Source organism: Psammomys obesus, unplaced genomic scaffold (genome assembly GCF_907164565.1).
Source record: "Psammomys obesus unplaced genomic scaffold, mPsaObe1.curated_primary_1811, whole genome shotgun sequence".
Lineage (NCBI taxonomy): Eukaryota > Metazoa > Chordata > Mammalia > Rodentia > Muridae > Psammomys > Psammomys obesus.
Genome location: NW_026589137.1, coordinates 1,254,968 through 1,272,156, shown reverse-complemented (window position 1 = coordinate 1,272,156; position 17,189 = coordinate 1,254,968). Strand labels below are relative to the sequence as shown.

Here is a 17,189-nt window from a genome sequence, read left to right as displayed (position 1 = left end):
AGGACAGCCAAGTTATGTTATGAATTATGACAGCAAGAAGGTAGGGTGTTCTGAGACAGAGGAACAGCTTGTATGGAGTCAGAGTATTAAGGGAAATGGACAGAAATCTATACATACTAGATAAACATAAGAACCAGGATGCTGAGTGGGGAACCACAGGGTGTCAGATTGAAAAGCATTGTGGACCTATTTTGTTTTTCATTTTTCTTTTCTTTTTTTAATATAATTTTTATTTATTACACTTTATTCACTTTGTATCCTAGCTATAGTCCTCACCCTTGTCCCCTCCCAATCCCACCCTCCCTCATCTCCTCCCATGCCCCTTCCCCAATCCACTGATAGGGGAGGACTTCCTCCCCTTCCATCTGACCCTAGTCTTTCAAGTCTCATTAGGATTGGCTGCATTGTCTTCCTCTGTGGCCTGGTAAGGCTGAAAAGCATTGTGGAAAGTTTTGAATGCCAGGCTGTGGATTTGACTTTTTTCTGTTACCAGTATGGGCCTATTGAAAGGTTACTAACACCAGTAGGAGCTGTTTTGGAGGAAAATGGGCCAGGAAGGAAAGTGAATGGCAGTGTGAAAGCAGGAAGAATAGAAGGACACCAGTTGGGGCACCTATTTAAAAGGTTATGTAAAGGAAGAGGATACACTACGACCGTATCAGGCAGGAAGAATAAAGAAGAATCACAGAAAAGGAAAGCCAAGTATGAAGGCTCATATCTGTAATTGCAGCACTCAGGTGTCTGAAGCAGGAGAATTACCTCATACTTAATGCTAGCCTATGGTATAGTTTGATCTTGTCTTTAAAATAAAAACAAAGAAAAAGTTTAAGTTTTAAATCCCCTTAGTTCAAAACCTCTGTGGAGCCAGGCATGGTGGAGAACTCCTGTAATCCCAGCACTAGGGGAGGCAGAGGCAGGTGGATTGCTGTGAGTTCGAGACCAGTCTGTTCTACAAAGTGAGGCCAGGACAGCCAAGGCTACACTGAAAAGGCATTTCTAAAAAACTCCAAACCCCCCCCCCCCAAAAAAAAACCCTCTGTGGGTAACTTATGAATATAGTCAACTATCTGTGGATTACAAACATTATTTTGCATGTGTGGCTATGTTCACTGTGTATATGAATGCATACAAGTATGATCAGGCCAGAAGATAGTCTCCAGTGTCATTCCTTAAGTACCACCCAGTCTTTTATTGAGACAAGGTCTCTCACTTGGAACTTGGCAAGTAGGCTAGACTAGCTGCCCAGCAAGCCCTAGGGATCCATCTGTTGCCACCACCACCCTGAGCTGGGAACTGCGCATCACCACACTTGGCTCTTTTAAAAGTTTGTGCTAAGGATTGAACTCATCTCCCCATGCTTGAATGGCAAACATTTTATCAACTGACCTGCCTCCCCAGTCCCTGTAAATGTTGTTCTTAAAAATTGTATCTTGGCACATGATTTTAATCCCAACATTTGGGAGGCGGAGGCAGGTGGATCTTTGTTAGTTTGAGGCCAGATCAGTCTATATAGCTAATTTCTGGACAGCCAGGGCTATAAAGAGAGACCCTATCTGAAAAATTAAAAAAAATATTCCATTTGTACTAAATGCATATAGGCTTTTCCCTTTATTTTTGTCCCCTTATCAGTGGAATAAAACAAGCATTTATATGCCAGTAGATATTATATGTAATAAAGGAATATTTTGAAATATACAGAAGGATGTATGTAGGGTAAATACTATTCCATTTTATATAGGTAAATTAACCATGCACAAATTTTAGTGTCACTGAGATGATCTTTGACCAGTCTGTCTCCTGTGGATTCCCAGGGATGACTGTATATTGTTCCTGCCAAGTAGCTGACTAATAAATAGATGATTCAGAGTAAACACTGCTGTTTCAAAATTAGACGAGTGCAAAGAAAACATACCAGGATGTGGCAGGTTCAGGACTGATGGGATTGAGGAGCTAGTGAGATCTTTGAGGAATACTATTAGGTGGAGGGGCTGAATATCAGGGAACTTCATTGAAATTGCAGTTAGTTTAGAGCCAGAGCCTGGAGAAATGAGATGAAAGGAGACATAGCTATAAGAATCCATGCAAATGTTTTCCTCCTTAGTGATCAATTGCAGTTTCCTCATTCAAATTCTAGACAGAAATGGGCAAGATGTTCATTAACGCATAAGGTGGTGATTCTTCATGTCACTCATCAATTCTAACTGTCCACCCTCTAAGTGGCTTCCTACGTTTGAGCCAGATGGCATGCCTGATAGCATACCTTTACAGCTTCCAAGAGCTGTTTGTGACTTTCAGCTAAGGGAAATACTTGGTCGTGCTCTAGTAATTCATAACACAAAACTGTCACCTAAGCAGATCCATGCAGACAGAAAGTAGATTATGGTTTCTAGAGGTGGGGAGAAAAGGAAGGTTGGAGTAACTTGCTAAGGTTGGTCGAGTTTCTTTTTGGAATGATGAAAATTTTTTGTAATTACTGTTAATGGAGCAACTGCCAATATACCAAAAAATTGTACAAATTATACCCTAATAAAAACTCCATGAGGAAAAATGTTGTCTAAAAATAATAAATATATTTTCCTACTTTCTAGTTTGGAAGTCTCCCCCTCCCCACATTGGTCAAATTTTTAGTTTCACAGCACCAACAGTGTCTTTGCTTTTTTTTCTTCTGTTTTTGTGATTATAATTACATCATTTTCCCCCTTCCACTTCTTACCTCCAAATCTTTCCATAGACCCCTCCTTGCTTTCTTTCAAATTCATAGCCTCTTTTTCTTATTAATTTTTATAAACCACATTATGTATATGTAAATATAACCTGCTCAGTCTGTATAATGTTCCTTGTATGTATATATCTTCAGGGCTGACCATTTAGCATTTGATATTCAATTGGTATGCTTTTCCCTGGGAAAGACTTTTGTCCACTCTCAGCATTCCTTGATTGTTGTATTCTTTGTGTAGGACTGAGGCCTCGTGTGTTTCCTGATATTGTCATTTCTAGTGGTGCTTCTGCACACATCACTTTCCTGCTTTCTCTGAGAGCAGAGGTCTGAGGGAAGCCTTTTTGAAGTTGTGCCAGAGAAGATGCCCTCCGGACATGATCTAGTGCCTGTGAAAGCCATTCAGTCTCCTGAGAGAAGGCCATGTTTTAGTTGTCTTTTAAGAGTAAAAGCATTTGCCAAATTAAACATGTACATGAAAATACATAACCAGATTTGTGTTGACTCCTACATTCAGAGTATAAACACACACATGCACATACATGCATAGGCACTCATGCAAAGAATTTTAAAGACTTGGAAAGTAATGGATTTGCAAAATGCTCATCAGCCAACACCCGTTCTCATTTGCTAAAAGAGTAAGGTTGGGATTTTTATTCTTTTATTTTTATTTTTTTTACAGCTGAGTTATAAACACTCAAAGCCAAGAGTAATCTTTATAATGGAAAGACTGACACTACACAACTTGAGCAGATGGCTCGGGTTAGTATAGCAAAACATAATAAGTTTTCTAATAGAAAGCCAAGATCCCCCTTGGGGGGTAGAAGTGTTAAGAAATGTAGAGATGGCAGAAGATCTCTCAGTGGACTGAAGTCTTAAACACTGTAGCCCAGCTACATCCTCCCCCTACTCCTCTGCCTCCAGTTAGGAAAACTCTACCTGTTTATATTATTGACACTTTCACTACGTTGTATCAAGTGTAGAATGTAACCTTAACTTATGACTGTAATTTTCCATACTACCGCATATCCTAGGGTTACCATAAGAATGTTTCGACCACACAATTGCTGTCTGAGAGGGTGTCAACCATGAGATTTTAAACTCTTTTTTTTAAATAATAGAATTAATTCACTTTACTTTTCTTGTATTAAAAAAAAAAAAAACCAAACAAAAACAAAACCCTTACATGGTAGCCACGGCTGAAGCCTGGGTCCTCTGAACAGAGACACTGGTGTGGGTTTTCACAAGAAGATCAGTGAATTCCTGATAAAGAGACTTGGTGAACACAGCCTCTTTCCAGAAGTTGGGGTGAGGTAGCTGTACATCTTGGAGATGGCATCAAAGGTGACCTTGGCAAAGTTGCCCAGGGTGGCAGTGCAGGCCCTGGCTGATGTGTAGCAGTCCTCAATACTGGCCATCGTCAGTAGCTTCTTGGGCACAGCGGCAGAGATGATGCCAGTGCCTGTGGGAGCAGGGATGAGATGCACCAACACAGAGCCACAGCAGCCTGTCACCTTGCACGGAACAGTGTACAGCTTGCCATTGTTGCCCCAATAGCCTCTCCTCACAGGGACAATGGAAAGCTTGGCCAAGATGATGGCTCCTCAGATGTTAGTGGCTACTTCCTTGGAGCACTTAACACCAAAACCAAAATGACCATTATAGCTCCCAAAAGAGACAAAAGCCTTGAACCTGTTCCACCAGCCAGCCTATGTCTACTTCTGCACTGGTATAATTTTTAGAATCTCATCCTTTAGGGATGCACCCAGGAAAGAGTCAGTAATCTTGGATTTCTTAATGGGCCAGGAGAACAGGTAGATCTCCTCCAAGGACTTCATCTTCATGTCTTTAACCAGGCAGCCCAGTTTATTGTCTTCAGCTTTACCTCCAGGAGCCCTGTGGCCTCAGCCATGACCACAGCCTCTAAGACTGCTGCTGAATCCTCCATGGAAGCCAACACAACCTGCTAATCCTGGGCTCCTGGGCCCTCCAGGCCCTGCTGCTGCACTGGTGTCATCTTCCATTTGGTGTTTTCCCAAAGATGACTATGATGAAGATGATGACAACGACAATGGGGAGGAGGAGAAGAAAGCGAGACTTTGAACTCTTAGCAGAATGGATGAGAACGATCTGAAGCTTCTAAAACATGAATCTACCCAGAGAGCCCTCAATAGTGATACTGAGGCACTTTTTAAACACTTAAATATTTTCATGTATTATCTTAAGCCAACCCCTCAATTCATTTAACTGAAAAGGTTATATTGTTCCTCTTTTTATTGCCATAGATATAGAGCCAATAACTTTTTAGTGCACAAGCTGGGATTAGGAAATCATCCAAATGCATTGTTCCTTCCCTGCACTACAGTTGCCCAACACCTGGGCTCTCATATACAGATCCCTGGGAACACCATCATCCTGCCCTCTTCCCCAGCTTGCAGACATTTGTGCAGCTAATTGTATTTGTGATTTCATTTCTTATGGTTGATTATTGTCTTGGCAGTTGGATTTGCCTGGATGACTTTGCTGAAGGATGGGAGAGTCTTCACATGCGAACAGCACCTGCCAGTCTCTGCCAATCTTCCCCCAGGCTACTTGAATATGAATGATGCAGAATCAAGAAGGGTAGGGGGATATCTGTGTTTGGGGATGCAACTGTGTTTTATATATTTAAAAGGAGAGTTCTGTTTGTGTAGTTTAGGGCAGGAATAGTCAAAGCATGGTCTGAAGGCTGGTCCTCCTTCACAATCAAGTTAAACAGGAAAGTCTGTGTTCTGTGTTTACAGCTCATGGTTTCACTGACTTTTTAAAACTGGATTTAAAACTGTATTAGGCATGGCTATACAAACTTCATCTATTTAAGTAATTCATTTGTGGTGATTTCTATAACTCTGAAGAGGACTGGAAATCTAAAATTATTTAGGATACATTTATTCCCAACAGCACATATTTCCTCCAGTATTTCCTTTGGATGAACCTAATACCTTCCTTTCTGAAATCTCTCCCTCTCTTTTTCCCCTGAAACCTCTTAAAATGCACCGGTGTTATTGTAGCTTGTTCATGTATTTCTCACTGTAGTATAGATGTTCATGGATGTGTTTTCTATGCAGCAATCATTTGCAGATATCAAGTGGGTAGATGGTGCAAAGCCTTTGTTGAGGATTAAGAGCCACTTAGAATCAACCATTTATACTCAGGTAAGTTGCAGCACCCAGATTTTTCAATTTGAATACTGGAATATGGCTCCTCATTAAAACTGAACTATTTTGAATTTCCCACTGCCTTGGAGAAATTGGACTCTAAAACATATGCAGAGGCTATCATTATTACCATTTTAAATAGGAAAAACTGAGGCTAAGTCAGGAGACGTACCTTCCCCAAGGCCCAAAAGAATAATTAGGAGTGCCAGTTCAAAACATGTGTTGCATTTTCTACCTCCTGATATGACCCCCACTGTCCGGAAAGTTAACACGTACAGACTTCATATGAGACAAGTGAAGTCCCCAGCAGAGTGTCATGGTAAAACTGGAAACTGAGTACAAGCAATGATTCATCTGGAAACTTCCTGATGCTGCATTTTCTTCACCTCTCATTTCAGACTTCTGTCCCTGCTTATTTCATTAAAATAGAAAATCAACTCAATTTGATAGACCATGTTAGTTTTGTTTTGATTTGTTTTGGTTTGTTTTTGAAAGACTTAAATAAATGCTTACCTGGTTGGGCATGCTTTGCAACTTCCTGTGTGCTCAGTTACACACCTTGTTCACCTGGCTATGGTGCTTTATATGATAGTCAGGAGGGCACCAGGTGCAGAAGTTGGCAGAGATGGCTACAGGGTCCAGGTGTTAGAATATCCAGATAGATAGGCCTTCGTGATGCTAGATCAGGGAGAGATGGAGAGCGTGTGCTTGAGGGTAATGAATCAAATTTCATGTGGCTGTTTCCATCTGTGTTCCAGGATCTGCATGTGCACAAATTCTTCCATCACTGCCAACTTATTCAGTCAGGCTCGAAAGAAGTTCCAGGGGAGCTCATTAAATATTTAAAGGTAAATTAACAGTAGCTTTCTGCAAAAGGTTCTTTTTTTTGTGCCTTTCTGCTGCTGCATTTTTGATATGGGGGTGGGGGTGGGGAGGAAGAACCAGGGAAGCACTTGAAAATCCTTCGTGTCTCAGGAGGACACTTTCTCTTTTGTCTTTTTCCATCAAGTGTCTGCTTAGAAGCAGACAACAGCATGGCTATATTAGGGAGACAATGTTATAGCCCAAATTTGACATAATGGTTTAGAAACTTCATGACTGTAGTTACATAAATGGATTTTGGGGCCTTGGCTCTCCCTGCTAACCACCACTAGAAAGAGAGCCTGTGGTGGCAGGGAAAGGGCAAGAAAAAACAAAAACACTTTTCCTCATAATAGAGTGTGAAACGGCTCTGTGCTTGTTAGTGGGAGGCTATCATAAGGGCCTACTAAAGATAAAAACCTTGTCTACATGTGGCGCAAGGGAGGGAGTCTGAAGTAGTCTTTGAGGATATCATACTGTGGTAGACAGAACCTAACGTTAGCTGATTCCTTGTGTTGGGACTGTGGTGTGACTCCTAGGACCTGGCTGGCAGCAGTTGTTCCTTTTCATTACTTCATTAGTATGTTAGTTGTGGAAAATCTGAGGCATTTTGATTTGAAGACTTTTCACGCATCCCCTTTACCTGTATGCTGTTGCCTAACAGGGGACTCAGGAAACACTTCTAGAGATAGTATGGTGTGAAATAGAGCTTAGTGTTTGGAATCATAAGCTGATTTTGTGTCACAGATCTGTCATTTACTATATCTCTGATTAACCTTTACAAAGTCATGGAGCTTCTCTTAGCTGTCACAACTGGATAAGAGTAATGTCCTCCTTGTAAGGCTTAAATAGGACAACTCATCTGCTGACTCATAAATTGTTCATGACACACTACTTCTGGAGTCCTTCCTGGGAAGCTGGCATCAGAGATCTAAGCAAAGAAAACTGTGTCTTATCTAGGAGCTTCATGTGTTGTGGAGGGAATGAGCACAGAAATGAGCAAATAGAGATGTCACATCAGGTGATGATAGAGGCTATAGAGCAGTGATTCTCAACCTTTGGGTAAAGGGGTTGCATGTCAGGTATACTACATATCAGATATTTACATTATGATTCATAACAGTAGCAAAATTACAGCCATGAAGTAACAATGAAAATAATTTTATGATGTGTGGGGTCAGTACGACATGAGGAACTGTATTAAAGGGTTGCAGCACTAGGATGGTTGAGAACCATTGCTATAGTGAAACAAGGAATGTGGTGGACTTTCTTACAGAGGCCAGAGATGATGCCTCTGGTAATGTGGTATTTGAGCAACAACTTAAAGGATGATGGCAGCCAAGTTCCTGACTAGGGAAGAGCTGGGAACAGCTAGTACAGAGACTCTGAGGAGCTTGGCTTAATGTATTGTGGAGCAGGAAGGACTGTAGTATGGCTGGTACATGGGGCAATAAGCCCCCATCAGGGAGCTGGGGAGCCTCTGAGGCTGTAGCAAGGAGGTTTATGTTTTTGCAAGTCAGACAGAAAGCCTTGCATGATTTACCTTTTCTTCTTTTGCTGTTGTTGTATTGAGAATTGAAGCCAGGGCCTCACAGATGCCAGGTTCTTAAACACCTTACCATGAAGCTAGAGGCTCATTTTTTTGGTACTTTGTAGATGTGTGCATATTCATATATGTGTGAGTACCTGTGTGTGCAAGCATGTGCATGCACATGTGTGTGCATGTATGTGAAGGCCAGAGGTCAGTCTTGGGTTCTGCTTCTCAGGAGCTGTCTACTTGTTTTTTAAAGACAAAACTCGCTGGTTTTGAGCTTACCAAGTAGACTAGGTAGATCAGAGAGCCCCAGAAATTTGCCTGTCTCTGCCTCTTCCCTACCAAAGAATTTACAAGCTGGTTATACCATGCCCAAATGTTTAATGTTAGTTTTAATGCTTGGCTGACAAGCAATTTACCTGCTGAGCTACCTCCTCAGTTATGTATTTTATTTTATTTTATTTTTTTATATTTCAAGACCTTTTTGCTAAGTTGCCTAGGCTGGTCTTTAACTCACTATATAGCCCAGGTAGGCCTTGACCTTCTACTACCCCTGCCTTATCCTCCCAGGCTTCACCGGGCTGGGATTATAGAACAGAGCTACTAGGTCAGGTGTAATTTTAGTTTTTTATAGTACTGTTCTGCCTGCCACACTTAAAAAGAAAATGTTGGGGCTGGAGAAATGGCTCAGGGGTTAAGAGCACTGGCTGTTCTTCCGAAGGTCCTGAGTTCAAGCCCTCACAACCAACATGGTGGCTCACAACCATCTAGAATGAGATCTGGTGCCCTCTTCTGGCATATAAGCATACATGCAGACAGAACACTATTAACAAATAAATAAATCTTTTAAAACATGTTCAATTTTTGTTCAAGAGAGACAGTCAGTCAGTGGTGGCTCTTGGCCTTAGTTAGCATTAAGAAGTATAATAGTCATGTAACTTTCAAATCCAGGCCGGACACGGTAGCACACACACGCCTGTAGTCCCAGCTACTCGGGAGGCAGAGAGAGAAGGATTGCTTGAAGCCAGGAGTTCTAGGCTGCCATGCGCTATGCCAATCGGGTGTCCACGCTTAGTTTGACATCAATATGATGACCTCCTGGGAGCGAGGGACCCCCAGGTTGCGTAAGGAGGGGTGAACCCTCCCAGGTTGGAAATGGAGCAGATCAATAAAATTAGTACTATTTAGAAAGATTCCAGCTATATAGATGAATGGTTTATCTGTTAAGGTCATTGCTTTTCCTTCTGGAGGGAACTTTGTGAGAATTTTCAGAGTGGTAAGAGATACATCATTTTTAAAGACTGGTATTCTTTGAATGGAACAAAATGTACACTGATTTTTGTTTTTAAGGTGTGGAATGTCTGATATTTCTATAATGCACACGCGCCCTCTGGTGGCAGTAAGTGGAATGACATGTGAGAAAACAGAAGTCTAAGTAGAGGTGCTTTGCCTGTAGTGTTCCAGATATTTGGCAGTTGAGCTGAGTCCATGACACATCTCCTGATTCTTAGTCCTATGAATGTCCCAGAAAGCCTTTCTACCATTGTCCCTGAAATGGCAGTTTTATGAATTAATTTATTCGTTGAGTTTTGTTATGTATGTAGTACCTTTTTGCTTGCTACAGGGCTTGCAGAGAAGAATGACTTAGAAATGTTATCAGTATGTATATTATAGCCTAACCAAAGACACAGCAAAAATAAGTTAGCTAGCAACTTCTTCGTAATAAAGAGGACCATTGGAAGACATATGTGATTAAATATTACATGTTTAATGCAGAATTACAGGTACTAAAGATTCAGGTCATTGAGAAGCCAGTATTGAGCAGGAACTCCCTTTTTGCTTTGCCTTCTGTTGCTTTATTTATTTATTCAGCCATTCACCAAAGATGTATTAAGCATTTTCTGTGGACATTTTTTCTGGGTGTTGGGTGTTTGTTTAGACAAACCTAATTTTATTGAGGTAGGGAGATTACAAGTAAACTATAGAAAACATTAGTACCATGAAGAAAAGAACAGGTTAAAGGGAACATGGGTTACCAGGAGTACATTCTAGATAGAGTTGTCAGGGAAGGCCCGTGTGTGAAAATGCCAATATCTGGCTAAAGAGAAACCAAAGCAAGACAGACAGCCATAGGTGATGACAAACTCTAAACGCAAGTATGCATGCCATACCCTGTTGTATTTGCAGGAAAGCACTAAGACAAAAGCTGGATCACAGAGAACAGTTAGCGGGGAGCAAGGCTGCCGGGAGCTGAACCTGAGTATACTGAGCATGATGGCCTCTTGTGCTGATTTTGTTTGGTGCATTTTTAACAAAGACAAAATGGCATTATCTAATTTGCATTTCAAAAAGGATATCCTGGCTGCTGTTGAGAATAATTATAGAAGTGCTATGTAGTGGTAGCGGGGAGCTTCATCCTACGTGGAATGCTCATTTCCCTTGTCTGCTTCGCTCACATGTTTTACCTACCTGTAGCCTGCTCACCACTTCTTTTGTACAGGTTGTACATGTTCCTATCCTGTTATTTACTGTTTGTACTGCAATGACTCAGTTCCATGCCTTTGACTCTTTAGACAGTGAACTGCTTAATGGTAGGAGCTGGGTTCAGATTGTTTTGTTTGCTCTTGGCCATTGGCTGTTGAAAGTACACTCAGTACACCTCTGATGAATGAGAAATTGAAATGGCTTCATTGAAATAAGGGTTTGAATTTGCCTCAGATGAATAATTGGGTTGGCTAAAAGCTGTGAGCAAAAACAAAAGGAAGGAAAGCATATGATACATGTAAAGAACAGTGGTGATGTTAGTTTGGCTTTCTGAGGAACAGTAATCAGTTTTAAGATTCAAACTGTAAGCTAGGTCTTCAGTACATTCAACTTATTTCCACAAATCAGGATTTCCTAAGCTCTGCACTATTGACATTTAGGGGAGGATAGTTCTTTGTTGTAGAATGTTTAGCAGAACAATAGGCCTCTACCTAGTAGAAACTGCACACACATACACAAACACACACACACACACACACACACACACACACACACAAGTTGTGATAGCCAAAAATATCCCCAGACATTGCTAAATCTCCTGCAGAGACCATGTGACTCCTGAATGAGAACCACTGTGCACAGTAACAGGAAGACATTTTAGATGGCTGAGGATGTAGGTCTGCAAGAGAGTACTCACTTAGCATGTGAGAAATTGTCACATCTTCATCAGCAACAGAAAGAAGAAGGAAAGAAAATTTTTGGTAGACTGTAGTCTAATGTAATCAGCATCTAAGCGAGGTGGGCAATCCATTTGGAAATGTGAGCTGGATATACTGAGAACGAAAAGAAACTGTAAGTGTTATGGGAAAATGTCAAAAGGGGTATTCTGAAAAGAGGCAGTGGCAGAGACGATTAGAGAGACAGTGCAGAGGAAGAGAAACCTTGAAATGACAACCCTGTGTTCCTGGTACTTGCCAGTCTACCCTGTGAACCTGATGGGGGGAAAGCTACACAGAAGCCTAAATAAAGTTCTTGAGGGGGTCATTGATATACAAACGATAGAGTCCTGGAACAGGGGAGGTGCATGTGGGGAGATGAAGACAGAATAAAAAATATCAGGAAAGAGAAATGATGAGTTCCCTTAAGTGGCTTTCCACTGCTGAGTTTCCCATAGCACTACATATATAACTGATGTGGAAAAGTTCTCAGCAAAGTTAGATTCTCTTTTTTTTTTTCTTGGCTGATGGAGAGATGGAGTGAGTGAATGTGGAAAGAAGAGCAAAGAAGTGTAGCAGACAGCACTAACCTTTCTATGTATATATGATATATAACATATTTCAACGCTTCATTTGGATGTTTATAACGCCTGTTATTAGAGACAGAGTGCAAGCATGTGGACTAAATGTATTAGAAGAATGTTAGAACCAGATGGATCATGAGTTTGATTTCTGGGACCCCATATAATACAAGAGAGAACTGACTCCTGTAAGTTATCCTCTGACCACACACATGCACTGTGACACATAGGCTCCCACATGTATGCATACACCGTGCTCCTGCACACACACACACACACACACACACACACACACACACACACACACACACACCACTAAGTAAAATATAATAAAAAAATTTTAAAAATGTTAAAAAACAAAACTGTCTCATTTTAATAGATGATGTGGGAAAAAGCAAAGTACATAGAGACATGTTCTTTACTAAATCTCATTTAACTTTCCACCAATTAGCTAGAGGCTAAGATTGCCTTAGAAAGCATATAGAATACAGGGTGTGGGAGGGGGCTTGCACACTGATCTTTCCAACTCCCACCCCATCACTGAGTATAGATTTACCAAAAGTCAGTTGACTTCCTTTCAAAGCCCATAGATAAATTGCACTTGGCTCTCTTTCATTCAACATTCATATCAACTTGACACACAGAATCCAAATAGCAAAATAATGGGGTGGATTAAATCATTAGCAAGTCTTGTTTCTCAGAAGTGCACATTTCAGCAAGCATCTAGTCTAGTCGATATATTGCTCATTACTTAATTTTCTTATTGTTTCACATTTGCAAGTTAGATCATATTTCTTTTTGTTTCCATAACTAATAATGACTTATTTTAGTGTTTGCATGCCATGGAGATCCAAGTCATGATACAGTTTCTACCTGTAATTCTTATGCAACTCTTCCGAGTTCTCACAAACATGACCCATGAAGATGACGTTCCTATCAACTGCACCATGTGAGTTTTGGTGTTATAATGAAAGAAGCTATTTGCTTCGGGTCTTTCTACTTTTCTTCTTCTTTTCATGGTCATAATCTTCCCTCTTAAACCTGTGTTTGTAGTATTCCATTGGTTTGGTTATATCATCCCATTGTCACTTGTGTATAATTTTTCTTTTGATTTCTTTTAATTTTTTAAATAAAATTAACTTTATTTTAAAAGCTTGCAACTAAATTAAGCAACACATACCTAAATTAACCAGACCCAAAGTTTGTACACCTTGGCGAATTTTTATACACTCAGAATAGCCATACAAAATGGAAACTGTGGAATTTCCCATTGGATTTTACATTTTCACTATTTATCATATCATTATACACTTAACTATCACCAAAGCCAAAAAATCCATGACAGAATTAGAAGTAGAAAAACAGTTAGCTATACATCCTTTCACAACATGTGTTCATTACCTGCATTCAGTCCTTCCTAATCCTCTAATAGTCAGCCTTTCTTGTTCTTTCATACATGTTATAGTGAGCACATGGGTATACTTGTTTACATATGCACATATTATTGGCTAGGTTTCAGCATATGATAAAGACCATCTGACTATTTTCTTTCTGAGAATGTGTCACCTCACTTAATAAACATTTTCTTGCAAATTTATTTTTCTTTCTTTCTTTTCCTTTTCTTTTTCACTGCTTGTTCAGAAGCATGGCGCTAATGTTCCACTACTGTTTTCATTTTCCACAGTTTCTTCTCCTACTGATTTCTTATTTCACCATACTGTGGTTAAAAACTATACTTGATATGATTGCAATCTTCTTAAATTTTATTAAGACTTTTTAAATTAGTCTAATGTATGTTCTATCTTGGAAAATATTTTTTGTGCACATAAAAATGTGTGTTCTTTAACTGTTGAATGGAATGTGTTCTGTATATATTTTGTTTAGCAGAATTCAAGTCAAATATTTACTTCCTTACTTTGTGTCTAGTTGACTCATCCATTGTTGAAAATGAGATACTGAAGTCCTACACTGTTCTTGTACTGATTTTACCACTCTATGCCTATTTATGAGGCAAATTTCAGTTGACCTTCTCAAGTGATGGTCTACACTTTTGTTGTCCAATAAGGAAGCCACTTAACACATTTGGTGAGTGAGCCTTTCAAATGTGGATAGTTCTTCTGAGGAACAAATATTTAATTTCAGTTCACTTTAGATTCAACCGATATTTTAGTTTTAACCAATACAACCATCTATGACCAATGTTTTTCATATTGGACAGAATGTGTCACTAAAACCATGTGCTTTGGCTTGGAAAAATAAGTTACTGATGTTTAAAGGCAAACAAGGATACATTGTAAGGTAGATAGGAAAACACTTGCATTTCAAAATGCAAATAGGAGACTTGAGAAAATACTGTGCTCAGTGCTGAATGTCTTTGGCTCTGCTGCCTCTAATGTTGTTACAGCCTTTTGCCTTAGATGCCCAGGCCACAAATGCCTGCATGCTCTGTGCCTATCTCTGTTGTCAAGCACAGTCCAGTTGAAAAATGAAGAAGCATTATTCTAATATAATGGTTCTCCACATGTGCTTCCCGGATCAACAGCAGCAGTATGCCCAGGAAACTTATCAAAATGCTAATCATTGACGTTTACCTCAGCCCTACAAAGACAGAAACTCTAGGCAATGAGCCAAGCAATCTATTAGCACATCTTCCAGGTGTCACTGATGCTTGCTGAAGTTTGAGAGACACGGGTAGTCTCTTAAGTTGACTTCCAGCTTTCATAATCATTTTCCTTGTTCGACCCCTCATTTTCCCGACACAGTTTTTATGTTGTCTTTTGTTTGTTTGTTGTTTTTTTTTTCTGTTTTGTTGAGACAGTCTCATTCTGTAGCCCACAGAGGACGCAGACTCACCCTGATCCTACCGCCTTACCCTCCCAAGTGCTAGGATCACAGGTGTGTGCCACCTTGTTCAGCCACTTTATCTTTCTTTTCAGTTCCTTTTGTCTTCACTGGAAGGGATTTCAGTATTTACTTTACCTAAGCTCTTTTATAACACAAGGCTATGACCATACTTTAAGTGAATACACAGATTTAAAAAGGAGACAAAACATCCAGGCTGCCAAAATAAGGTATCCTTTTGAACCAGGAAGTACTTATTTCAAGGCTCCAAATGTGTTAGGCCCTGGAATCTTCTAGAGCTAAACTACACTCAGCTCTTCTGTTACCCCCTTTGTTGTTGCTCATTTTGTTTTGTTTCTGGGATTAAACTTGCTCTTATCTGCCAGTCACACTTTAGTAATTAGTTGAAACATGGCCTGCTGACTTTGATAAATGTCGTTTCAGGGTTCTCTTACACATTGTGTCAAAATGCCATGAGGAAGGCTTGGATAGCTATTTAAGATCCTTCATCAAGGTTTGTGAAATAAAGCTTTCTTGCTGGATGATTTACCTGTTTTCCAGGACAGTTGTATCTGATGGTTCATTGGTTCTGTTTGCAGTATAGCTTCAGACCCGAAAAGCCAAACACTCTTCAGGCCCAGCTGGTACATGAAACCCTGGCTACTACTATGATTGCAATATTGAAACAGTCTGCAGATTTCTTAGCCATAAATAAACTTCTAAAGGTAAGGATAGAGGACATAACTGGAAACAAAACCGTCTCTGCATATTTGTTGGTGACCTTCTGCATTAATTCTTGTTTTTATCCCTTTTGTCCTGGACCCTCCCTCATTCTATTATTATTGCACATGTATATTTTGGAAAAGACATAATCTTGTATCTGTTACAGTATATATGAAATGGGGCTTCCTATTTACCAGCTCTGGGCCACTATTACCTCAACCAATAAGTTGAATTATTTGGCACTATCATTTCTGGCAGGTAATAGGCACTCAACAAACAGTAACTATTATTCTCTTTCTCTTGCACTTATTTCTTTATTTGGTGATAGAACAATGGGCTTTTGGGGATGTGTTGGCTACTGACTTGATGCTAGCTTTCAAATTACATGATTTGGTCAACATGTAGGCTGTGCCAGTATTATACCATGGCTAAAGCTGATTATCCAAACTGAGAATAGGCAGCAATAAAAATTATTATCTTTATTTGTGAAAGGGGAAGAAAGGGGAACAGAATCGAGACAAGAGAAGGCAATGGGGTGAACATGATCAAAACCCATTAAATTTATATATGAAATGTCACCAATAAACCCATTTAATATATAATTAGTAGATGCTAATAAAACTTTTAAGTGTTCATTGTAGATAACTTAAAAGAGGTAATAAAAATAACCAAAAGTTGGTTTGCTCTTATCACCAATCATGGGTATCCCAAAACAATGTCAGTGATAAAATAATGCTGAATAATGTTGTCCCATGAAGCAAGTTTTCCCGTTCTCCTGCTGTACATGGCTGCTTGGGCTTGCAGTGCAGCACTGCTTTTTTTGTTTGTTTTTTTGTCTAAAACACTTCAGAAGTATTCTTTGAGACTTAACTTGAAAATGTTATCAAATTTCAGATTTGATTTGTCAAATTTTCAAAGTATTTGGGTGATTATTAAGGCTTGTGTGTTTGTTTTTCAGTACTCGTGGTTTTTCTTTGAAATAATTGCAAAGTCCATGGCCACATTTTTACTGGAAGAGAATAAAATTAAGGTAAGTAAGCTCCTGTGTAGTTAGAAATAATTACAGGTACTATCTTATAGTTGTTTACAGAATGCACTGCATTTGATGTATTGCATTTTTTTGTGATTAAAAAATGCCAATGTTGAGGAGTTGGAGAGATGACTTAGTGCTTGCTGCTCTTCCAGAGGACCAAAGTGTAGTTTCTAGCTCCAGTATTACGAAGCTCTTAATCACCTGTTACTCGAGCTTCAGAAAATATGACACCCTCCTTGACCCCTACCAGTATACCCCCCACGAATTCACATAAATAAAATAAAATAAAAATATTTTTAAATAAAAGTTTGTTTAAAAGATTCAATTAGAAAAAGTAGCAACTCAGACATGTTCTTTCTATTAAAGAAGATGAAGGTATATAGAAAGGGTAGAAAAAGCTTTATGCAATTACATATATTTCTTAAATGTGGTATGTACATTTATTTGTTTTCTATTTTCTTCTTCTTCTTCTTCTTCTTCTTCTTCTTCTTCTTCTTCTTCTT

The 17,189-nt window shown here is 39.5% G+C and overlaps 1 protein-coding gene and 1 pseudogene across 1 annotated transcript in view; one reads left to right on the top strand and one right to left on the bottom strand.

The window, feature by feature from the left end:
- The window catches only part of Dock11 (dedicator of cytokinesis 11), a 210,185-nt gene that overhangs the window by 112,802 nt on the left and 80,194 nt on the right, over nt 1–17,189 (top strand). The window contains exons 21-27 of the mRNA XM_055604932.1: nt 5,217–5,338; nt 5,824–5,910; nt 6,672–6,761; nt 12,920–13,038; nt 15,375–15,444; nt 15,530–15,655; nt 16,612–16,683. Of these exons, the coding sequence (XP_055460907.1) occupies nt 5,217–5,338; nt 5,824–5,910; nt 6,672–6,761; nt 12,920–13,038; nt 15,375–15,444; nt 15,530–15,655; nt 16,612–16,683 (686 nt within the window). The remainder of the gene's footprint in view (nt 1–5,216; nt 5,339–5,823; nt 5,911–6,671; nt 6,762–12,919; nt 13,039–15,374; nt 15,445–15,529; nt 15,656–16,611; nt 16,684–17,189) is intronic.
- On the bottom strand, nt 3,899–4,740 carry LOC129674831 (40S ribosomal protein S2-like; annotated as a pseudogene).